This window comes from Coturnix japonica, chromosome 5 (assembly GCF_001577835.2).
Source record: "Coturnix japonica isolate 7356 chromosome 5, Coturnix japonica 2.1, whole genome shotgun sequence".
Taxonomy (NCBI): domain Eukaryota; kingdom Metazoa; phylum Chordata; class Aves; order Galliformes; family Phasianidae; genus Coturnix; species Coturnix japonica.
This window is the reverse complement of record NC_029520.1, coordinates 16174439-16198714: the sequence shown is the minus strand read 5'-3', so window position 1 is coordinate 16198714 and position 24276 is coordinate 16174439. Positions and strand designations below refer to the sequence as shown.

General features: G+C 45.5%; 2 protein-coding genes across 16 annotated transcripts in view; one reads left to right on the top strand and one right to left on the bottom strand.

The window, feature by feature from the left end:
* Positions 1 to 74: 74 nt before the first annotated feature.
* The window catches only part of LOC107314671, a 47864-nt gene continuing 23662 nt past the window's right edge, over positions 75 to 24276 (top strand). For 10 of the 15 annotated variants that reach the window (XR_001555573.2, XR_004307427.1, XR_004307423.1 and 7 more), the window contains exons 1-4: positions 75 to 157; positions 1111 to 1310; positions 2865 to 3055; positions 16851 to 16976. Coding sequence is in view for 1 of the 15 variants with exons in the window: in XM_032444985.1 (XP_032300876.1) it covers positions 2998 to 3055; positions 7054 to 7118; positions 16851 to 16976; positions 19574 to 19717 (393 nt within the window). In the remaining 14 variants the exon portion in view is untranslated. Of the gene's footprint in view, positions 158 to 299; positions 703 to 1110; positions 1311 to 1782; positions 2006 to 2864; positions 3056 to 7053; positions 7119 to 13860; positions 15107 to 16850; positions 16977 to 19573; positions 19795 to 24276 lie in introns of those variants that run through there. The other 5 variants (XM_032444985.1, XR_004307424.1, XR_004307428.1 and 2 more) reach the window with 5 other exon arrangements.
* LOC107314670 (ferritin light chain-like) lies at positions 3932 to 7543 on the bottom strand. Its single transcript, XM_015864143.2, has 3 exons — positions 7267 to 7543; positions 5706 to 5852; positions 3932 to 5425 (listed from the first exon to the last, which is right to left on the bottom strand). Exons 1-3 carry the CDS (start codon positions 7447 to 7449, stop codon positions 4919 to 4921), a joined length of 837 nt encoding a protein of 278 aa, XP_015719629.1. The 5' UTR covers positions 7450 to 7543; the 3' UTR covers positions 3932 to 4918.

Here is a 24276-nt window from a genome sequence, read left to right as displayed (position 1 = left end):
CGCGGCGGGGCGGGGAGGGGGCCGCGGCTAACGGAGCCCCCGGAGCCTCGGCCCCCTGCGGGGGGGAAGGGGGAGTTGCGCGCGGCGGCGCGGGGAGGGCCGAGCGGCCCTCGGGTGCCGGATCCCCGCTCGCCGGAGGGACGGCCGCGGCCGCACGGTAACGGCGGGGGCGTCCGCGACGGAGCCGGGAGCGGGGGACGGCGCGACGAGCCGGGGCGGCGGGGCGAGGACAGCGACGGGGTCGGGGCTGCGGCGCGGCGCGGCCGCCTGCAGGGGGGAGTAGCGGCCCGCGGCCGTCGGCGGAGCTCGGGGAAAGCGGAGGGAACGGGAGCGAACCGCCCCGTCGGAGCTGCGGGAAGAGGCTCCGGGCCCGACGGGCGGCTCGCGGAGCGCCGCGTCCTTCGCCCCGCAGCGACGCGCCGGGGCTGCTGCCGCGTGCTTTCTGACGGCGCTCGGGCGCGTGACGCCGCTCGGGAGCTGTTCTGTCAGAACCCCAGCGGAGCGCCCGCACCACGAGGTGTGAGGATGGGGACGGGTGCCGCCATCGACGGGTCGTGCCCCGGAGCTGCGAGGGGTCGGGCGGGGCTCGGGCACGGTTATCGGAGCTTGGCCTGAGGCACGGGGCACCGCGACTGCGGGAAACGCGCGGCTCCTGGGCTGAGTCGTGCGGCCGTGGTTCTGCTGTGACCCACCTGAGTTACAGTAAGTGACTCTTTGCACCTCGGCTCAGATGTGTACGTTTGCGATTCAGGTTCCCCTTTGAACTCGAGGCTCAGCTTACCTTAATTCCAAAGCCTTTGAAGAGATTGACATTACGTCGCGAGTGGCATTGTGCCGCACGTGTAACCACACTGCAGTCCAATTGCTTGTGCAATAAGAGTGCAATAAGCTTTCTTGGGCAGAAAGCTGTGGCAGAGTTGGGGATATGGAAGAGTTGTGTGGCTTTGGTAACATCTCTCAAGGCTGCTGGAATCTGGGTTTGGAATATCACTTGAGCTGCAAAGTTCAGGTCTTTCTCCAGTACTGAAGTACTGCAGCACTTCTGCTGTGTGATTTCATTAACTTTATGATTAAGGGATTAATGGACACTTTTAATCTCCTGTTCTGCAGTTATAAATGCTGGTGACATTCGGACTCCTTTAAAATCAAAGACAAAGCTCGCTCTGCAGCAAAGCTGAGAGCATCTCAGAAGGTGATGGAACATCAGTTGGGTCCATGGTCCCGACGCCTGTGGCAGCTCAGATGGGCTGTCACCACAGCGGATTCTTCTGTTGTTCTGTCATTCAGTTTTTTATTGAGTCTAGATAAAGGTAAGAATTGTTAGTCACATTCTGTCATTACCCCAAAGATTTATTTATTTATTTATTTAAGTAGATGTTTTGGGCTCTGTACAAGTTTGTTCTTTCACTGTATCCAGAGCAGCTATTGATCAGCCCTACACATGCAGAAGTGTATCTCCCAGCTGTTCTGAGGCAGAGCAGCAAGCTCATGGAAACACTCCACTGTTATCATAGAGGCTCTTTGATCTGGAAGCAGAGAACAAGAATGTTTGTTTTAACCTTTATAGAACAGCTAAAGTAAAAATAACTTGTATTCAAAACAATGTTTTGTATACTATAAGACAAAACAAGTAGAAATGAGAAACATTGCATGGTTTAACAGCTGTGCATTGGCTGTCGAGCATTGGTGCTGGCCTTGCTGACCCACTCAAAACAATGGAACTTTGCTCAGGTCATTGGTTTAATTAGTGGAAATGCTAATTTTGCTAATATTTACTTAAAGCTACAGCGTCATCTGCCACTGTGAGTGTGCATCTAGGTTGTATCTGACCCCAGGAAAAGGCATTTGAGGACTGGCACGCGCAGTGGTTAATTTGGGCAGAGTGGCAACAGATGGTGAGACTTGGACAGGCAATACTGGGAGTCTGCCAGTAATTGCCTATGAATGCTCGGAAGTGCATGAGCTCACCTAAGTGGAAAAGTCAGGAGAAAGCCATGACCAGCTGGTGAGTTCTGCTCAGAATTGTCTTGCAGTGAAGCTGCCCTTGAGCAGCTTCAACTTGCTTTAGCAGGGGGTTGGACTAGATCATCTCCAGGCCCTTCTGGCCTCTGATTCTGTGAGGATGCGTTCCTTGCAGCTGGCACCAAAACTCAAATTGTCTTTCTAGCATTTTGCCCAAGGATAGTTTTGTCCGTATAGATGTTATGGGCCAGAAACAAGTCTTTGCAAAGAATAGTATTGCAAGATGCTCTTCTCAATTTTGTGCGGCCAGAGAAGAGGAAGGATATGGCACTTGAAGAGACTTGAAGTGAATTCCTCACTCTGATTGCAGACAGCAGCTATCTCCCTTTCCATACAACCACAGGAATTTCTTATGGCAGCATTTAGAAATGCACCATTTTTGATTCCTGTTTCAAAGCCTCTGTTGCTGTGACTCATAATTTTAAGTAAAGAATAGGTCTCTTCAGAGCTTCCAGTTTGAATGCTATATTTACTGCAGCGATGTTTCTGCAACTGTTCTGGATAATTTGGGCTTTGCTTTGTAAGAACAGATACGGAGTACATGTATGACAGCATTCAGCAGTGGAAGAGTATCTGTACAGTTGCTTTAAATGCTGTTGACTTTATACCTGTTTGTTTCACACTGATCCTACATCTCATTTTGTCAGGGCATGGTTGAAATGAAGCTGAGAAGAGAGTTGCAGGTTGTACTTCCTGCACTGCGAAGCATGGAGAGGATCATCCTGTACACAGTGGATGGGTTCTGCTGACAGAGATCACAGACACACATGCCTCACAGCACAAGCGTCACGTGGACAAGAAAAGCTTTGGTTATCTACAGTAACTGATTTTTTCTTTTTCAGAGGATACACTGGGAAAACAGCTGATGGTGAGATTACCTAGAATTAATAGAACTGTCTCTTCAGGCAGAGTCCAGAAAGTATGTTGGAAGAGAGAGAATAAAGGCCTAAAATCTGAAAAAGTACAAAGATAAAGATGAGAAGAGTCTCTGAGAAGCACATATGGCAGTATTTCTGGGGAAAAGAAGCAGCAAGTAAGTCTTACATTGAAAAGTTTAAATGTTGGGCTCCTTGTTCTGTTTGAATTCATTTAAGGTCTTCAGTGCTTGAAACCAATTCCTGTATTGTAGGCTAGCAAATCTTAAAGAAGACTGTTGTATATCAAACATTGCCTGTACTAGCTATGTGGCACTAGCTAATAACCCAACTAGCAGTTTTTCTCCATTCATACTTAGTGAGCTATGTATTAATACTGAGAAGAACGGATTCCATTGCTCTTATTCATGTTGAGTTGCAGTCAGTGGAACTAATTGTTGAATAAGGTATGCTCAGCGTGAAGGTGGGTGTTGGAATCCGGCCCAGATGGAAATATCTGTTAAACTACTGCTGTATTTGAGAGCAGCCACCCCAAACAGACAAATCCAGCATGTTGCTAAAAGCTTTTCAAACCATTCTTGTGGCACAATGCAGTATTTTTGCTGGAGAATACAGGAGATGTTTTAAAGTAATTTTCCCCAACTAAAAGACAAAAAAAAAAAAAAAAAAAAGTTGAGTCATTGCACTAGAAAGATGGGGAAAGCATCAGTGCTGTAATCATCTGTCATGTTGCAACACTAACAGAAATTAAGTGCTCTAAACAGCTTTACAGAAATGGGTTATTAACTGCAGCGGTGTAAGGGAGTCACAAAGCACTTACTGAAAGTGTGTTATTGTGCTTCTTTGTCACCTTAATACAGTCTTCTGGCATTTATTTTCATTCTGTGGTCTACTGCTTTCATCTTTAAATTCATCTGTGCAACTTTCTCGATCACAGCTAAGTACTGGTGTCATTTCATAGACGCACACAAAATCTCTTGGAAAGTACTGTCACGCTTGTAATATAAAATGAGGAATACAGCATAAACGCAAAGTACCATTTTTTACTATGGAACTGAATTTATTTTCAAACATTATAGAAACACTGTCTGTAATGTTACATAAAAGTAAGAATCTTTCAAGGAAGCAAACCCCAATTGCATAAAAATGTGGTATATAACATGTAAAACCCAATGCACAACCTAGCTGCAGGCAGCTGAGCTAGCCAGCTGGTCTTCCTAGGTGATCCTTGGTAGCCAGTATAGAGAAAGAGAGGCACTCCTGTAGGAGGTGAATGGAAGGAATTTAGAATCACAGAATATCCAGGGTTGGTAAAGACCCACGAAGATCATTGAGTCCAACTCCTGACTCCACACAGGACAATATAAGAGCTAAACCACGTGCCTAAGAGCATTGGTCTTATTCCTGCCATTGAGGAAGTGTTTGCATCCTTCATCTTGGAGAAGTACACAAACAAAGAAACAGCTGGGTTGTAAGTGAATGAATTGGACTACTTATTTTAACTGCTACTATGATAGAAATAAGCAAATAATGCCTAGTTTCAAAGCAAGTCTTTTAAAAAATTCATTACATTGTATTAGTATACTGATATAAAATTTCTAATATAAAATATCTGATATTATAAAACTAAATCTTTGGGTTTTCTCCCATATATGTGCTTCTTTTTATTTAAGTTCTTTTTGTTTTTAATAAAAGTTGTATATATTGCTAAAATAATTTGCTTAAGCTAATCCTATAGTTTAAGACAGAAGAGGCCTAGATGCTTTTTGTTTCTAGGAAGAATTGCATAGATAAAAATGCATTGAATTCTGTCAGCTTTGGTAACTAGCGGCCTTACTGGCATTTAAAGAACACAATGGAATGGGCTGGATTTTGAGCTGTGGCTCTCATGAGGATGAAGGACAGAGTGTAAAGAGGGAGAAGTGATAAAGCATCATGTCTCCCAAATTCCAGTCTCCAGGCCAGCCTCCTCTGTACAGGTCTGCCTTCAGAGCTGGACCACAGTGATAAGAGCCACAGCATTAAAGTACCTCCCTCCCCTGTTTCATTTTTGCTCCTATCCCATCATTATTACACTGTGGCAACGTGGCAGTGCAGTGTATGGTTGCATATATTGGCCCTATGCTGTTCCCAAGCTGGGAAAATTCTTTCTGTGGTCGCTTCAGACCCTCTGAAGCTCCTGCACACTGCTGGAGAGGCGGACAGGGGCTGCACTGCTGACTAGAATCTGGCTCTATACTTGTTCTGAACTCTTTCTGCAACCGGTCCATAAAGTAATCCCCAAGACTATTTCTGCCATCTTGGGAACAATCAAGCCTGCGAGCATTGGTCAGGAGATCTCCCATCATCTTGATCTTCCGGATTTTGGGTTCGATAAACTGTTTCTTGATAGTGCTTGCGCTATGAGGGTCTGCGTTTTCAATGCTTAGGGCATAAAGCTCTTCAAAGTACCGTGTCAGAGTTTTCCACTGCACCATAGCTAGTTCCAGAGCTTTCATCAGACCGACAGCATAGTCACAGTTTGGTTTCTAGAAACAAAGACAGAATTACATTTATTCAGTTTATTCAGAAGAACAGCTCATCTGACCGCATTTACAATTTTCCTGCAACTTCCTCTAAAGAAATCACATTAGGATTTAAAACTCCCAGTCTGGAGCATTTCTTTTAGGATTTTATAACTCCTAAAAATTATACCTGGAAATCTAAGGGAGTGAATGCAGAGATCTGAAGTACCAAAACCATAATGCAAGAAATTAGAGTAACTACTGCTCATTGCAAATGCTTGAAAGCTCATTGCTTACCACATACCTGGATGGTTTTAGAACAGTAATGGCCCCCTCTTTCTTGCTGATACTTCATCAAAGCCTCTGCGGCTTTTCTCTCTTCCAGAGCTTGATGCAGGAAGAACTTTGAAACATTTGGTAGAGCCACATGTGACTGATCAAAATATTCACCCTAAAAAACCAAACCAAACAAAAACAAAACAACACCCAGAATGTTAAGATTTGTTAGAAGCAGGGCTTTGTCACAGTCCAGGAGGCTTCTCCAATGCAACTTTATCTACCAGTACGATCTCTTTGAAGATCTTCATATAAATCCTTCTGGCTTTTAATTAGAGATGGTTTAGTGGGAGCTATTGGTAATAGGTGAATGATTGGACTGGATGATCTTTTAGGTCTTTTCCAACCTTGGTGATTCTATGATTCTAGAGAGGTAACTGTAGTACTGATATAGTACCATTGTCTTTCTCCAGTACTGCTATTCTTTCTTGTTAAAAAGAATTGGAATACAAATAATTTTTAAGGCATGTCCCAGAAGAGGAAACACATAGGTGAAAAATGAGCTTTCAAAGCTATTAAGATGAGCCAAATGCAAAAGACAACATGCACAATTTTGCATCTTCATCTAGTTCCAACCCCCCCACCAGCTCAGGCTGCCCAGGGCCCCATCCAACCTGGCCTTGAGCCCCTCCAGGGATGGGGCACCTGCAGCTTCTCTGGGCAGCCTGTGCCAGGCCCTCACCACTTTCTAAGTTTCTTTCTAACCTAATTTTCCCCTCTTTTAGTTTAAAACCTCCACCTCAGCCTTTCTTCATAGGAAGGGTGCCTCAGTGGAGCTGAGGGAGCTACAACCTTGTGATCTGCTAGTCCCCTAAGCATACATATGCAGCACAGCATAGCTTTTGCCTCTGGGATGTGCGCTGGACTGGAGCTCTGCTGTATACTTATAGCCTAGGAAGGATAGAAGACAAATGTATGCCCCAACCCTGGAGGCACACAGAGCCAGGCTGGATGGGGCCCTGGGCAGCCTGAGCTGGCAGGGGGTTGTGAGGTTACTTCCAACTAAGCCGTTCTGCACTTGTATAATTTCATAGGCTTTCCTGCTTCTTACTGTCCTGCTCACTTTGACCTGTTGCTCTGTGTAAACATGAAGTCAATGCTTCCTCTGTGTTGCTTCTTTATTTAGAAGAATTTGCAGAAAAGTTATGCACGCGAGACGGTGTTTATTGCTGCGATAACCAAATGGGACACCCCAACTTGTGCATGACAGTAAAGCACTCGAGAGCAGGGCCATGCTGGGATGTCATATTAACAACATTCATTGCAATACATGCATGATGCTTTTCCTGTGCTTACTTTCACCTTGCCGTTCACAGAAGCGCTGAGATTCCATGTTTTGCAGCCACGGAGGGAAAGTTACCATGCATGCTTAACTGCTAAGGTAAATCCTTTATGTACATTATTAATTTTAGGATGTTAACGCTTTAAAGTTTCATTTACCCACCATCCGTTCCTAACTGAGCAGCACCCACCCCAAGCCCCTACGAGCCACCAGCATCACCCACCGCCCGGCCCTCCCGTGGCCTTACCAGCGCCTGCAGGCTGTAGGCGAGCTCCAGCAGGGCGCCGGTCACCCCGCACAGGCCTTCCTCCACGGCGGCCGGGAAGCTCTGCCTCACGCGGCTGTTGGGCAGCGGGCGGTGGGCCGGGCAGGCGGGCAGCGTGACGCGAGGCCGCTTGGAGCGCGGCTCGGCCATGGCGGGTGCCGCCATGGAGCAGCCGCACCGCCCCGCCGCAACGCCTGATATAGCGGCGGGCACCTGGGCCGCACCTCGGCTCCGCCCGCCTCCCGCCCGACCGGGGGAGGAGGGAGCCGCGGCGCCTCCATTTCCTGAGTGCCCGGCGGGCCTCGGCCGCTCCGCCTGCTGCTGGCGGCGGGGTCACGTCAGGTGTTTTAGCAGCGCTGCTCCGTGTGTTACGGTGAATGCCAAAGTCGGGCTCCGGGCTCCGGGCTCCTCCAGCCGCCATGTCCCGTAGGTGCAGCTCCGCCTGCTGCTCTTTGAGTGTTTGCCTTCAACGCATAGAAGCCGCTGGAGTGGAAATGTGGCCCAACGCCCTTCAGATGGGATAATTTTCTGTTCAGTGACCTTCTGCTGAGTCAGCTCAGCCCTGCGTGCTGCTCTGTGCGGGATATTTTAGCAGATCGCTCTGCTCCCCCACTGACCTGTTCCTGAGCACTGTTAGCCTGTTGCACGCTGTAATTGTGATCGGATCTGACTGCCCATCACCGGAGAGCTGGTGCAATGGGGGTGTGAGAGCTGCTTGGCAGAAACCTGCTTATTTCCACTTGGGCGCCTCCATCTTCTGCAGTATTCTGCCCTCATTGTTTAATGGAACTTAGCATGTTTCAATGTTTAGAAACACAGAATGGTTTAGGTTGGTGGGGATCTTAAAGCCTACCCAGCCCCAACCCCTGCTGTGTGCGGTGCTGCTCCCCATCACATAGATCAGCTGCCCAGGGCCCTGTCCAGCCTGGCCTTGAGCCCCTCCAGGGATGGGGCACCTGCATCTTCTCTGGGCAGCTACGCCAGGACCTCATCACCCTCTGAATAAAGAGTTTCTGCTTAACTTCTCACCTAAGTCCTCCCCTCTTTTAGTTTAAAACTCTTTCCCACTGCTTATTGCTGCCCATGTGAAAAGTTGCTCTCCCTCCCGTTTACAGTGTATTAACAGTTCAGCAGTGGCTTTGTTTCAGAGTTCCCAGTACGGATCTCACATTTAGCAGTGGCCCAAGGGACTTCAGGGCCAGTAGCTTCAGTCAGTTACTGTTCAGCACTGACACTGACAGTGGGATTGAGTGCTCCCTCAGCAGGTTAGAGGATAACACAACTTTGTGGTTCAGTAAACATGCCTAAGGGATGGGTGCTGTTCAGAGAGGACCTAGACAGGCTTGAGCAGTGGGCCCAGGTGTGAATCTCATGTTCAGCAAAGCCAAGGGCAAGGTCTTGGCTTTGGATATGGAGGTACTGATGGATAGCAAACTGGACATGAACAATCAATTTGGTCTTGCAGTGCAGAAAGCCAACCATATCCTGGGCTGCATCAAAAAGAGAGCAGTCAGAAAGGCAAAGGAGGTGATCCTGCCCCTCTACTCTGTGCTGGTGAGACTTCAACTGGAATACTAGGTCCAGATGTGGAGCCCTCATTACAGGAGAGATGTGGACCTCTTAGAGTGTGTCCTGAGGAGGGCAACAAAAATGATCCAAGCGATGGAACACTGCCTTGAACACTTGCAGTGTTCTTTCTGCCTTGATTCTCTGACATTTAAAGCTGTGTTTTGTTATCTGGAGATCACGTTGTCTGTTCTGTAACCACAGGTAACAAAAATTGTGGCTGTCGCTTCTGTCCTGCCACCATCTGTTAGCTGCTTTCTAGCTGTGTGCTTTGTAAGTGATCTATCAAATGCTACCAGATATTTTTCATATGTGATCATTCAGTGCCCATCAATAGCAGTAACAAAGACTGAAGGCTACATGAGGAAAGAGCTGTAAATAAATGTATGATATGTATGCCTGTAAATTAGCCTTCTCCATTCATGATTTTATTTCATAATTAAGTGAAACCTAAGCTCTCTGGCAGGAAATGGAGAATGATTCATATGAGCACCCGTGAATTCACAATCTCTTCTATTGGACGTGAAGTCACTTTACCCATTTATCCATATGCTTTGCTATGCTCAACAGGTGCTTCATTTCACTGTTTTGTCTGATCCCACTCTGTTTTATTTCCCGTTTTCCATGGAAGAAAAGCCAGCAAGACTTCTGAGTTATTTCTTTGCTAATTTTGTTCTGTATGACTCATAGAGTTTAAAAAGCAGCCTGAAATCTGGGCTTTCGTAAAACTAGTCTTACAGTCATTAGCAAAACGTGGGGTGGCCCTGGGATGATTGAAGCCCTGTGGCTTTGAGGTGGTCATTCTGAGATATATTTTCTCTTTCTGTGTCTCTGAGCAAATATAAAGTGCTCAGGAAGGCCTGCTTTGCTGCAGTGCTGTGAAATCAGTATGCTTTAGCGATACAAGATAAGAGCTTATCAAAAGTACAAGCTAGAATGTAGTTCCTCTGAAGTGACTGTCTTGTCCTTGATGTCTAACAGAGCAGACAGGAGCCTGTTTTGGGGGCTCTTATACTGAACATCACTGTGTGACTGTGCAGTGTCTACTATTTATGTATTCCATTTACTAAAGCCAGGTATCACACTGAAATCCTGTATGCAAATACTTGGATTCATTTTGAAGTTCATTTTTGAAGTGAATTTTTCTGGAGCTTGCCTCAAATACTCCAAAGCTTTGTTTTCCATTGCTTTCCTTTTCTAGAGTTAGAGCTCTGTTTTCTTCTGTTCACTGATATTTTTGCATATGTAAACCATCAATTATTGCAGTGCTAGAAGCCAGATGAGGTGCATGAGACTTTGGCTGATCCCTCTTTCTTCTTTTGCAGTGTAGTTCTTCCTTAAAGAACTTTCAAATTCTGGATAATTGAAACTACTTTGTTATTTAGAGAAATCTTTGAAACTTTGCTGATTAAAATCTGTCCTTATCTTTAACCTTGTGTATCAGAGCAGGTCTAGAAGGGCTTCCTAATTCATGCTGCTTCCTCTTTGCAGTACCTAAATGAGGCTCTCTGTAATTAATGCTGTCTTTTCCCTTTCTGCAGAAGAGTTCACTTGAGGTGGCTTGGAGTGAAGATGAGGCAGCCTTAGCTTGTGTCTAGCAGGCTGAGCACAGGCCGTGTTGGAGCCTCTGTGACTGTGCATGCTCATAGGCTTCTTCATGCTAGCTTCTCTGGTAAAACTGAGACACCACTAAATTGAGACTACCAGCGGTATAGCTCCGTTTTCTCTTGAGCACATGTGTCTGTTTCCAAAGTATTGTTACATTTTGGCAATTTACCTACACCAAGTTTCATCCCCAGTCACTCCTCTGAGATACTGCAATTGTTACTTCAAGTTATATTTTAAAGAAGCACTGGACAGCAAACTTAAAGGCTGGTCAGTGCGATCTGTCCATGGTACATTGTAATTCCAGTCACTTATTGGAGGTTGGAGCTACTGGGTCTTACAGCTGGAGCAAGTATAAAGGGATTCTGAGGAATTTCTAAAAACATGTGGTGTGCCCCAGGCAATGCATTACATAAGGGGTCTGTGCAATCCCAACTGCCTGCAGTCTCTCACGGTTTGTATTCCTTGCCCTTCTTGTTCTGCCTTCCTTTCCACAAATATGAATAAGAATCTGTGCTTGTTTTCGGGCAAATGAGAAAATAAGACTTGACGTTTTGGAAAAGGCACTGCCCTTTTCTGGTACAGTTTGTGCCACTGAAGTCAGTGGCTGCAGGTAATGCCTTCCAGGCAGTGTGAACTCTGGTAGGTGCGCTCTGTGCTCAGCAGCCCTTGAAAGAGCATCAGACATCTTTGAGATGAGCATGAGCAGATGCACTCCGTACTTGTTCACAATGTTTGAGGCTGCAGTAGTATTTGCCAGTAGTAAACAGCATCTTCTGATGGAAGTCCAGGAACTCTTTATTGTCTTGCTGCTCTGTGTCACTGACAATCAGTGTTCATACCAAAATGCAGGTACTTCAAGGAGTTGAATGGTTTGACTGATGCCCATTACTGCTTGGCTAAAGAGGGAAGGCATCGAGGCTGCAGCTGTGGTGAGGGGTGTGCAACATCTTGCAGGTTAATGGGAAATGATTCCAAATGTTTTAGGTTTTGAATTCATCAGAAGGTTGAGAGCGAGCTATATTCACAGCTTTTATTTGAGGAAGAACCCTTTCGAAGTTTATAAGAAGCTGAGCAAAAAATAATTACAATGTTTTGAGTTTTTTTGAAACTTTAAAGTGTACATTCGTAAATGTTTTAAATTTGGGATTCATATGGATGTGTATGAGAGCAGCCCTGTGGAGAGAGACTTGGGGGTCTTGATGGACAGAAAGCTGGGTGTGAGGCCAGCACTGTGCTCATGCAGCCCAGAAGGCCAACTGTATCTTGGGCTGCATCAGTGGAAGGGTGGTAGCAGGTAGAGGGGGAGGATCAGCATGGTTAGGCCCTGGTACAGGCTGCCTGGAAAGGCTGTGGATACCCCATCACTAGAGGTGTACAAGGCCAGGCTGGATGGGGCCTTGGGAAGCCTGAGCTGGTGGAGGGCAGCCCTGTCCACAGCAGGGGAATTGGAACTAGATGATCTTTAAGATCCCTTCCAACCCAAGTCATTCTATGACTCTATGATTTTATGTTTTAATGGAGGTGAGTCAGAAAAAACAAAAGTGGATAACTTTCTTCAAACATCACAGACCTTAAAGACTATGCTAAACTCCAGGGTATTGAAGGTGTAGATTGTTAGGATATCCATTTCCCTATCATGTTCTCCCTAATTTTAAGGATTTTTAATATATTTTAAGATTCTTACAGTGGTAGCTGTTAGATTGTTGTCTGTTCGTGTCAAGCCCTTCTGTGCCAGCTCAGACAGATTGATTTTTATTTCATTATCTTTGTGCAGAGGATCTGCTCATTTGGGCGTTAGCCTGATTTCCTCATAATTATGAGGTATAACATAGAGTGGATCTGGCTTGTATCACTTAAGGCAGCCAGCAGCATTAACTGGTGTTCTTGGAAGGTTACTCTGGTCTGTAGGACTCTGTGGCATTGATTACAGTGATGCAGTGAAGGGCTTTCCTTCTTGATTTTTAAACCACTAGATCCTATTGCTATCATTTGTATAATTCAGAAATTACTGTGCTGAGCATTTAACACTCTCACAGAATGGTTTGTTCTCTGCTTGAAATTCCACATACCAAGAACCTGCCTGAGGCAAAGACAAAAAACCTTAGCTTTGATACTCCAAAATGGGCTGCATAAATCCTGTGCAGCTGGTCTGTGTGAAACGTACCCAGTGACAGCACGTCACAGAGAGGATTTCAAGGTTTAGGGAAAGCTCTGGGTCTCTTGGATGCTGGGAGAGTCTCACTACTTGTGCTGTGCAGGGCAGTGACTGAGCGCTATCAGACTGCATTAAGTGTGTGGTCACTGTGCGGCTCCCTCAGACATATGTGTGGACAAAACAGATGCATAACTGGGCCGCATTGCCTTCTTTTGTATATTTAGATATGCTTTGATATTTTCCAACTTTGGAGCTGTGGTTAAAGCCTCAAAGGGAATCCAGGAGTCCGCAGCAGCTGAGCCTATGTTTCTAGCACAGGCCGTTCCTGTGCTGTGATGTAAACGTGGTAAGCAAATGGTGTCAATGATCCTGAACTGCAGAGCTTGTCAAGGAAAATTCTGAGTCTTGTTTAAAAGTGAAAGCCAACACAGTAGCACTGACACTTGTGTGTATTTGTGGTGAGGTCAATGACTGTTATGGATTTTAGACTGTTTCTTTTCTGCCTGTGCCATTCTGGCTACCAGCTCTGCTCCTTGAAGTGACTCTGCTTTGCTTCTTTCTGTAATATAACCCATCCGGGACATGGTCCCAAGTGGAAAGTGACTCAAAAACTAATCAAACCTCAGAAGGTCACAAATGAAAAGAGGTACAGTTCAGGGAAATACATGTTAGAATACGTGTTAGAGAAGTTGTGACTGGTGAATATGAGCAGCTTGTAACAAGGTCATATTTTCCCCTAACACTGCTTTGTAAGCACTTTGGAAAGCCTACTTTTGCTCAGGTTTTGTCTGATGTGTCCCAGAATGGGATCATCCATGTTTCTTTGAAAGGATGCTTGTGGTCTAGAATCTGGGATGCAAACAGGACTGAGGGACACATCTTGTGAGGCAGCAGTAAGGCCATGGTACGTGGGCAGAGGGAGGGTAGTGAAGTTTGCCATGTGTAGCTTTTGACTTGTAGCTGTCTGCTTTGAAGCAGGAGACAGGAAGATTTATTTTCCTTTTTAAAGGAAGATCAGTGCACAGCAAAGATAGGTGAGAAGTTCCAAGGAAAACTAAACAGAGAAGAGAAGCAGCACTAACTGGCAGAGTGGGCCAAACCTTTCACTGTTGTATATGGGCATTACTCATACAACTTCAAGAGAGTACATGATTGAACTGAGCATGTACCAGCTGAGGGCATGGCCCATAATGTTCTTTATAAAGGTCCGATTCCTCCCCAAATAGTTTTTCCCTCTCTCTTCAAAGGGGCACCTGTTGTTGGAGGAGCTGGTGATGATACTGGATTAGTGCACATGCGGTCAGCCCACTTGGCCTCGGCCCTTTGGACCCAAAATGAACTCCAGCTGCTGTTACCCAGAGCAGGTGCTTCATCCAGCCTGAGCAGCTGTTTGAATGCATGCTGTTGTGGCCAATAGGCGGGGTGAGTCCTCTGAACTACCAGTGGAAGAGCTGGTCAGCAGGAGGGAAGGGAAAGGCACAGAGCTGGGTTTCTTATACCCAGCATTTAGCAAGGGGACAGTATTCCAGCATAGCATGGTGGAAATGGGAAACAGTGGCTGGTATTTTGCATGCAACATGCCCACATGACCCAGTGATGGATGCTTGTTCCCAAAATGAGGCTGAGACCTATAGAATACCAGCAGGACCCTGACAAATGCTGGATCTGTAAGATGCTGAATCTCCCTTGTCAGTTACGTGGCCTTGTGTGAGACATTCAGAGGGCTGCTGGCATCTAACAGTTACTCAGTGTTTTCAGCCACTGGTTCAAAGCTTTAAAGAGCTGCCAGGCAGAGGTGAGATAGGCGCAGAGCAGTGTGCAGGGTGATATCTGTGACGTGCAACAGCTGAAACCAGCAGCAAGGGAAGATGACAAAAGCAGAGGGAAATGGGTTAAGATGCAGCCACGGGAGTGCAAGGGACTGTGCCAGATCAGTGGAGGGTGAGGAGACACGGGCGTTCAGAGTTAGGGAAGGCTGGAAGTCAGCAGCCAGAGTTTGAGGAGGGAGTATAGACAGGTAACACCAATGATAGAGCAGTGGTAACCCAGGGAGGGCTAGAGAGAAGGGAGCAGGGCAGGGATGAAGGTTTCTTTTTTCTACATTGCATATGGTTTCAGTCAGATCCCATCAGCCAGGCTTCTCATTCTTCATGCCTTTGCTAATTGCTCAAGCAAGCTCTCAGCGAACCTCCATATTTCATTTTTCATTACAGTGTGGCGCAAGCCCAGGAGAAAAACATAAATATTTGAGGCCTCTCTTTGTCAGGAAATGGGATTTCCGCAGGTGCTCATTTACAAATACTGTGCATGCTTCTGAGGCTTGGCATATGGCATTGCTAAATCCTGATTCAGGATGCAAGAATGTCTCGTGGCCTCTGCCATGTAAACTGTTGTCCGCCCAAGTTTGGAAGTCAGCCCTCAGTGATGGCACTAGACAAGTATGGGTGAAATGAGCAGCTTGGCTTCAGCACTGAGCAAGACTTGTTGAACACTGTAAGTACAGATGGGCCAATTCACAGTTTGAATAGTATAACAATACATATATATATATAATATTATGGCTTTTTCTGCAGCCATGGTAAGAAGTTCAACAGCCCCTTTCTGCCATGCCAGGATTTGAAAGAGTGACAAAATATTTCATCCCTTCACAGGACTGGGTAAACTTGTTAACTGTAATGCTCATATGGAATTACATAGTAAAACTTCAGATAGTCTGATACATTGATTTGAGATCCTCTGTGTGGCAGCAGGGAAATTACTGTCATTTTGTTTCACTTACTACTTGGATTAGTTAAATTATCCAGCTGACTTCAGTTGTTTGTTCTTTTGAACTAAAAATTGCTTGTCCTGACACAGACCTGTACGGTTTCTTTCCCAGTGTAGTTCTTCCGTTCGGTATTCCTCCTGTTTGTATTGCTTCCACATTAAAATGAGAAGCTTAGAGAAATATCAGAAGCTGGCTCTCTCTACATGAAAGAAATGCTTAATGCTGTACTCCTCTTCCCCAGCTTTCTTGCACTGTGGTATGAACTCAGCAAAGTGGAAGTGCTACTTTCTACTCCTTTTAGTGTGGTAAATATGAAAAAAAAAACTCCCCACTAAAAAAACCCACACTGAATGCCACTCTCAGAGCAGCCAGATATCTGCATTTAAATATGGCAGTACATATAATCTCACTTTCCAGAGACTGTTAACCACTTACACATGGATAGAATTTTTTGGAGCACCTTCCTAACGCTGATTTAAATGGAATTAGCTTTGCAGATCTGAGCCATTACCAAAAGGGTGTGTTGGAAAGCCTGGTGTGAGAGACAACAGAGTGAAGCATTTTAGGTGTCCTAACTTATTAATTGCTGGATTAAGATGAAGGAAGGAAAAAGATTTTTAGCAGCCCTCTACATTTTGGGCATCAGGAAGACAGAGTGTTTGACATCACATGAGGCCCATATTATGCTGTTGAGGAATTTGCAATTCCAGATCAAAAATACTGTAAGTGCCCTTTTACCATACAGCTGACAATTAGTTTGCTGCCAGTAAGAAAAACAATCATTAAGTGGTGAGTGAAAGTAGTATCAGAAATGGACCCTGACAGGGTGGCAACACACAGTTAGGCTGAGGGACATTCTTCACACCTGCTGTGGTGCATAACAGTAGCTGGCTGAGTTAACCCGTGGCTCTACAAGCAGAGCATTGTGCTGTGACACAGCCTGGACAGCGATTGAATTACACACCGATTAGGTCTTGGGCTTCTCTCTATCAGTGTGGACAATGAAGAATCAGAGAAGTGGACATGAGAGCTTTAGCAGGCCTTGTGCTCTCGAAGGGAGGAGGATTAGTTTGTAAATGGTAAATTGTGTTGGGGCCAGCAGTCGTAAAATTGAGCTCTGCCCTTCTGCTGCCTCAAAGGCACAGGCTTTGCAGAAAACCCCATCTCCCCCCTGCTTCAACCGCCTGCTGTGATTTGGGGAGGGGTGGACATGTAGACTCTGCTCCTCCTTTTCTCTGCCAAAGAAGGAAGGCGGCGCTGGTGCATTCAGATGAACTTCACCCATCACTGTCTCTTGCTGTCTTCAGTTAGAAAGGGCAAGGGATTAAACAAATCAGTCTTCTGCCATTTCTACATGGATGCAAAAGTTATGCGATTTACCTCTCATAACTGAGGTGCTGCTGGCTTGTTTACTGCCTGGTGCTGGGTGTCCCTAAGAGCTGATTTAACCCAAGGTATATCTTTTTTCAGGAGGTCCACAACAGGTCTGAAGAGTTGGAAATGTTGCATCCTTTCCCTCTTGTCACCTGCTCCCACATGACTGCAGAGCCTGTGCTGTGCTTTTGGCTCACCCTGCAAATGCTCCTTGTGATGGAAGTAAGTACAGAGCTGGCACAGAAGACTTCATGTGTGATAACAATATTCTTTGGGTTTATTCTTGCTTTGATTCCACTGGGACCAGTTGCTCTACACACAGGAACTAAAGGTGGCAAATCCTCTTCCATCCTCTTCCAATTTTCAGTGGAAAGTCTATGCCACATCAACCACTTTGGTTTTTTGGAGAGGTTGAGCTTTTATTGTTTTAAGAAAATTAGGTTAAACCCAAACAGGAGAAATAACTGCATTGCATGTTGTAGTTGGGAGTGCAGAGCATTCACATTCCATCTGATCTTGTGCTTCCACTCCCTGCATATACTAAATGTGACAGCTACTGGCACAAGTGTAGGCACAGAGATGGGCAGGAGTAGTTTGCAATGCCAGACATTTTATCTTACGGACTTACCCAGTTTTCTAGAACCAAAGATTCCCCTATGGTAAAGCTGACATCTTAAAGCATTGTAGGAGGTAGAAAGATGTAACTGCACTTGACTGGGTACATCTGTGATTCTGTAGCTAGCTTGAAGTTTGCCAGTAAATAAGGAAGTACATGATAAATGAAAATAGGACTAATTAATCTGCAAGTATATATTAAAAAAAATAATTAAAAAAATCCTATCTTTCTTTAAAAATCCTTACCTTCCAAATAATCTGAAGGCATACTGACCCCGTATCATCACAGTGAAATTCAACAGGGGTGTTCCTACTAGTGGACTAAGAATACAGATCTGATTACATACGTGGAAAACTGTTTTCTTCTGGTATTCTTTGCTACTGTAATAAACAGTAGTGTCTCTCCCTATAGGCTTTCTCTCATCTGTTTATAGTGATGGCATTTTTCTTTTTTGAGCTGGGAAGCAAGCAATACCAAAGTACTGTAAGACTGTAGAAGGGGCTTTCTAGTTAGGCCATTTAAAAATAATTTTCTTTGTGTTCTCTAGTTGGAGCTGAGAAAAAAAAAAACAAAAACAAAAGCCATTTATATTTCATATTCCTAAAAGCAGTAACAGATTTACTGGAATACACCAGTTCAGAGTAATGTGTTCCTACACTGCAAGTTCCCAAAAATCCCTCAGATTCTTTCAGATAGGTGGAAAATTACCAGTACCTCCCAAAAGGTGCTAACAATTGTGTGTGATACATAGAAGTTGGCTTGGGTTGGTTGGTTTTTAAAGCTCAATAAAAAGTCATACATACATGGGATTAATTCAGCTACTGTTCAATACAGTCAGTATGGATCACTGATGGTTCGCTTTCAAAAACAGAGAAACAGAAAAATAGAGTTGTTCTACTATTTTGTTCAACATGGAATATTTCAAAGGTATATTTTAAAGAAAAACAACGAAAAACAGTCATTCACCAGCACTGGTACAGGATTGACAGAGGTTAACACCACTGACATCATGCTGGAACTGTATAGCATTTTGTCAGTGGTTATTAATGCTCTGCTGCTGGGAGACAGACAGTGCCAGCTGCCAGCCTCTCTGCGGGTGCACCTCAGCCACTGCTCCAACAGACTGTGAGCGTCTGAGGATCTGCTCCGTGCCTAGTCATTGCTCCTCTGGCACAGGAGGAGAGCAGATAGTGCTACAGAGCCACGTTCAGAAGGCACAGATGACTTGTGTTACTCAGATCTTCAAGACTAAAGACCTTTGGAAGGAAATAAAGCTGGAAATTCAGATAAATGTGCATGGGAATTGTGTCATTAGGCTCAGGGGAGAAGCCTGTGTTATTTAAGAGTGCCTCAGAGTTTTGGACACCAATGGGAAGAAGACAGAAATGGTATGGAGTGAAAAAGAAAAGCCCTTGAGAGGAAGGAGAAGGAACATTTTAATGGCAGAATGATGTTGAATGTGGAACAATTAATGATCTCTGACTACATCATATTCATTATACATCCAGATTTGTAGGCTTAGCTCACTCACTTGGGGCTAGCTATTACTTTGTGTAATACCTTTCAATTACATCCACCATAAGGGAATGAAACAGATATGTAAAGGTGCAATACATCAGTGTAGGATATCAAATTGAGAAAGGCATTTTTAGCAGTCTGTACCAAACACAGGTTGAATCCAATGTTAGATTATTCCTTAAGTGTATTGTTATTATGACAAATCTGAAAGGAGCTAAAAGCATGTCAGTTGATGAAAACAAAAAGGAAGCTTTTATTTTCTTTGCATAGCCTGGAATCAAAGCAGGACTGTCAGCTAGGCTTACAGAGCCCTGCTTCATACCATGCAAGCACCCTCTGGTCACTGTGAGCAGAATGCTCAAAGAAGCCGTGAGTTCTACAGAGGCACCAGCTCATCAGGCTGCTCCACACTTGTAAATGCTGAAGTATGCTAGGGCTAGGGAAAGATCTGGCTGCCTCCATCTAATAGACACCATCAGGGTGGGGTGTTTCTTGCTCCTGTTTAGTTTTTGCAGAACAGATTTGTCACTATAGATTTCAAATGCTGCGTATGTATTTTCTTACTGAAGCCCTCACAGCGCTAACTCAGATCATGAGATTCTGAAGGAGTCATTTGTGTACCAGTGATTTTTCTTAAGAAAAACTTAAATGGTAAACTGACATATGTTGTCTGCATTATTTCCAGTTGATACCTCAAAAGAAGCAGGTATTTCACATGGCAATGCAGGGCTATGGAGGAGTTGATGGCACTGGAATTGAAAAAGCTACTTCAAAAAGACTGTGGCTCTCTAAAGTGTGGACACTGAGAGGCAGCCCCTCTTGGTTTTGACTTTGATGCTGGCCATGATTTGAGCAGGAGGTTGGACTATGACAGCTTGAATTATTCTGTACTCAGAAAGGAAGCAGTCCCCTAATTCTGGTTCACATCATTTTATATCAAGCTCCCGTGAAACCCATTCAACCTAGATTTTATGTTACAGTTTTCACTTGGATGTTTGTCCTTATTTACCATCTGAGGATCAGCATCATGGAGAAGATTGCAACTGTACTTCTCATACAGGAATACATAAAGGAAGAACAGGAATAATACAGTGAGTTTGTCCAGTGGTGAAAGGCCTGATGGTTCAAGAACATTGTGATGCCAACCGCAGTCTGACGTGCCACAAAGTCTATTGTATTCTCTTTGGTACTAGGATAAAAAACAAAACACATCATTGCCTGCAGGTCTTTTCTAAAAGAGTGATGAATATTTGAGCACAAGAACCTCAGGTTTAGGAACGCAATTCCATTTTTACTTTTGCACACCAACAAATTATTAGAATTAAATGGAAAAAATCCATGTAATCTGCATGTGCTACCAAGTACCAAGCTTTACACCCAAACAGTGACTTGTATGGACAACTTCTATGGGCACTTTTTCAGAGTTCACTATACAAGTAGTCTATAGTCAGTTATCTAATCCTTACTGCATCATCCTGCACCAAACCAGCAGAAGCAGCAGCTGAAGAAGAGCAGTTATAACCTTTCACACAGCCCCTGAGAGATGGCAGCTGAAGCATCGTGGTCTTCCTGGTGCAAGACAGACATGGTTGTACTGGAACAGGCTACCATTGTGCAGGGGGGCTGGGGCACACGCAACACCCAGAGCTGGGCCTGTTCAGCCTGGAGAAGAGAAGGCAGAGCAGACATCTTGTCTACCACTGCCTACAGCCACTTGCTGGGGGTACACAGGAGGTAAGGGCTGGGCTCGTACAGAGGGAGAGGGAATGAACCCAGCCAAGTTGGAGCAAGGGAGTTTCCAGCTGGAAGCTTGAGAAAAGTATTTCTCAGGGCATGCTAGGATTTGGAGCAGGAACCCAGAGAGGAGGTGGATTCACTTTAATGGTAGTTAATTAACATACCTCATTGTACTTTCCAGTAGCCCAAACTTTTCAGATAATCATAAAAATGTATAGTAAAAAATTACCTCACTCCAAACACGGCTCTTTTGAAGAGCAGCTGAGAGAAAAAAACTTTGTAATTCTGCATTTCAAGAGACTCTCTTACTCATTGACCTCTTAGCATTTGATTACTCTTGTACTCTGTTGGTAAATAACATTTACAAGATCTCAGTTGCAGACCAGCCTTTCCATTGGCAGTTAGTATCTCTGGGGACCAAACAAAAGCAGAATAAGCCCCCAGAAGCCAGAAGTGCTGCAGGCACTTGGGCTTGATGGCTGCAGTAAGGGGGCACAGCAACCTCCCTAGCAGGACAGAGTAAGCCTGGCTCTGGTGGAAGGAAGCTGGTTGAAGATCAGTGTCTGAAAGCTACATTCTCTTAAAGCGGTGACTGGTGGGTGTGGGGTTTTTCTAGTGGGTACAAAGTCGTTATGGTCTCGGGGACTGCTGCTTTAATTTGTTGCTGGATGGGGCTCTGCATGTTGACCTGAACTGTGTGTTGCCCCTAATGTAGGGGGTTCCTGTTGGTTTGTGTTGGTTTTTTGTTTCTTTTTTTCCTCCCAGAGGATGGTACTTGTGGGTCTGTTATTACAACAGGAATAACAAGGACTTAATAAGCGTTCATTTGTGTGCTTGCTACGTAGAGATGGACTACTGACTTAATCTGGGAGAACAGTAGCATAAACCTTACCTAAGTGAGCTGGTTTTGGAGTCCTGTGCCCTTTTCTCAGAGTCAAGTGTTCCTTAAATGGCTTCATTTAAATTAATTTCAGGAGCTTTTGTATGAGAAAGGAGAAGAAATTTTCTGCCCCTCCTCACAGAGCATGCTCTCCTGTGGCTTTGTAGCAGGCATGTTAATTTGGCCTGGGCTCTTAGATGAAGTGTGGTGTCGAGTTTCTCCTAATTGAAGGTGCAAGCCTTCAGCTGTGAACAAGCTGCAAAACTGTTCACACTATGAAGGAAATGAGGGGAACTCTTCACATCTTCAGCTCTCAGTGAAGGGAGCCTGCACAGGAGGGTCTGGCTCAAGGCTGGGAATGGGGCTGGCTGCAGAATCTTTGTAAGTTGTTGGACAGAGTAACTAGAAACTGTGTGTGAATGGAGTCTAAAGAATGATGGAACAAGTCAAGCTTGTGGCTGAGCACAGCCGTCCCTGGCTCTGAATCTGCACACGTGCTGTCATCAAGCTGTAGAACAATGTCCATAAGGATGACATAGGATCTTGGTCCCTCATATTTAAGGAGGAGGGTGGCTTCTCTCCTTCAGACTGCTTTTCACTTTAAGAATGGAGGGCAAGTTCCCCTGCCACAGCCCAGTGGGGATGAGCTGCACAACAGGCTGATCTGTGAACTCAGAGCACATCTGATCCATGCAGCAGTGCTGGCTGCCTGGTCCTGGGCTCCACCTGAGTAACTACAGTGTGCTCGTCAATCAGGGCCGGGCATTCCACCCTGACAGCTCCCCCGGTGCCCTACTGTGCCGAGCCTGCGCTCGCCATCAGAGCCTTACACAAACATGTCCTGCTTTAAAGCAGGGCTACAAGGGGAACAAACAGTACGCTGCCACCAAGGGGCCACACAAATTCAAGAGCTGTTAAGTAGGGGGAAGGAAGAGCTCTTGATGTCTGTCCCTACCAGGCACCTGTGGGAGGGAAACAGCTCATGCTAGGTCGTGTTCCTTTTGATATGAAATAGTCAAATGTGGACATGGTGGATACTTGGAGATGAGTTCTGGGCTGCTTTCACCCCTCTCCAGGCTTTCTGCCAGTGCTCCCGGGTGTTAGGAGCCTGACCCAGCCCCCAGTGATCCCACCTGGGTGTTGCTTTGGTTCACGGGGAGTTCCCTCTCTGAGCATCACTTGATGGGTGTAATCACAGAATTGTAAGGGTTGGAAGAGACCTCCAGAATTCATTGAGTTCAACCCCCCTGCCAAAGCAGTTTCCCTACACCATGTCGCACAGGTAGGCATCTAGGCAGGTCTTCAATATCTCCAGGGAAGGAGGCTCTATAACCCCCCTGGGCAGCCTGTTCCAGTGCTCCATCACCCTCACCATAAAGAAGTTCTTATGTACATTTGTGCAGAACTTCCTATGCTTCAGTTTCTGTCCATTCCCCCTTGTTGGCTCTCCTAAAGTCCAGGGTAGCAATCCTACTCTTTGTTTTCCTTCTTCCAGTCAGGAATCCTGTAATCCTATAAGATGCTCAATGGAGAAGCTGATAAAGTATTTCTGCAGTTGCTGAATTTTCACTAAGTGGGCTTTTTTTGTGTCTGGGAGCATATTTGTGTGCTTAAAGTTAAGCATGTGCTTGAGTGCTTTCTTGGATCAGGACCCAGTGCTTGCAGCTGGGGTGCCCTGGTGCTCTCAAGTAACTTATGCTTAGGACTCTTGGTGGACCGCCGGGCTGTGGGGCTACTCACAGAGCTGTGACTGATGAACGCTGGGTGCTAAGTGTCAGACAGTCTCGCTGTAATGAGCCTGAGATGTTTGGCTGTGCTGTGAGCTTTGTGCTCTGCCAGGGACTAGTTGAGGATTATTCTTGTATGAAGGCTTGACAGAAACATATTATTTTATGGTTGACATCCTTAGCTTTTATAGGTTACTTTCTCTTCTGTTCAAGAGCACGTGCTTTGGTATCTTCTATTCTGATCCCAGCACCTTGTTTTCAAGGCTTCCTGTTACACTGCTGGGAGAAAGTAAGCCTGTGAAGGGAGCAATTGTGATGCTAAAACCAACCCACTGGGGGCTCTTGTGGGTCAGCATTGCACTTACAGATTACTAACAACAGTCAGCTCTGACATGGACTGAGAACATGACAGCACTGAGCACCTGCTGGGGTGAGGACACCGGGTCCCCAGACTGAGCTTCTTCCCCTCACTGGCACTTCTGTGCCTGCCTGGGGCTGAGGCACACTGGGGTGTCCTGAGTCAGGCACAGCTGGTGCTGCTGGGGTTCAGGGGTCACTGCAGGAAAAGCAGATAGCAGTGGCAGAAAACACAACTCTATACCACATCAAAATGGTCAGGTGTTTGTTTTACCATGGATCTGCCAAGCTGTTAACCTCTACTACAGCAAACATGAGATTGCTTCTAGCTCAGTTTGAGTACTGTGAAACTGATAATCACAGAATGTCTTGGGCTGGTAGGGAGGACCTGACAGCCCACTCAGCCCCAAGCCTGCAGTGGGTAGGGCTGCCCCCCACCAGCTTAGGCTGCCCATGGCCCTATCCAGCCTGGCCTTGAGCATCTCCAGGGATGTGGCATTCACAACTACACTAGGCAGCCTGTACCAGGGCCTCACCACTCTCTGAGTAAAGAGTTTCTGTCTGACTTCTCACCTAATTCCTCCCCTCCTTTAGTTTAAAGACACTTCCCCTTGTCTTAGCTCCTTCCTCTTTATAAGCTCCCCTTAAGTAGTGTCCCCTAAACGGATGTGCAAAGTGGAGTGGTGT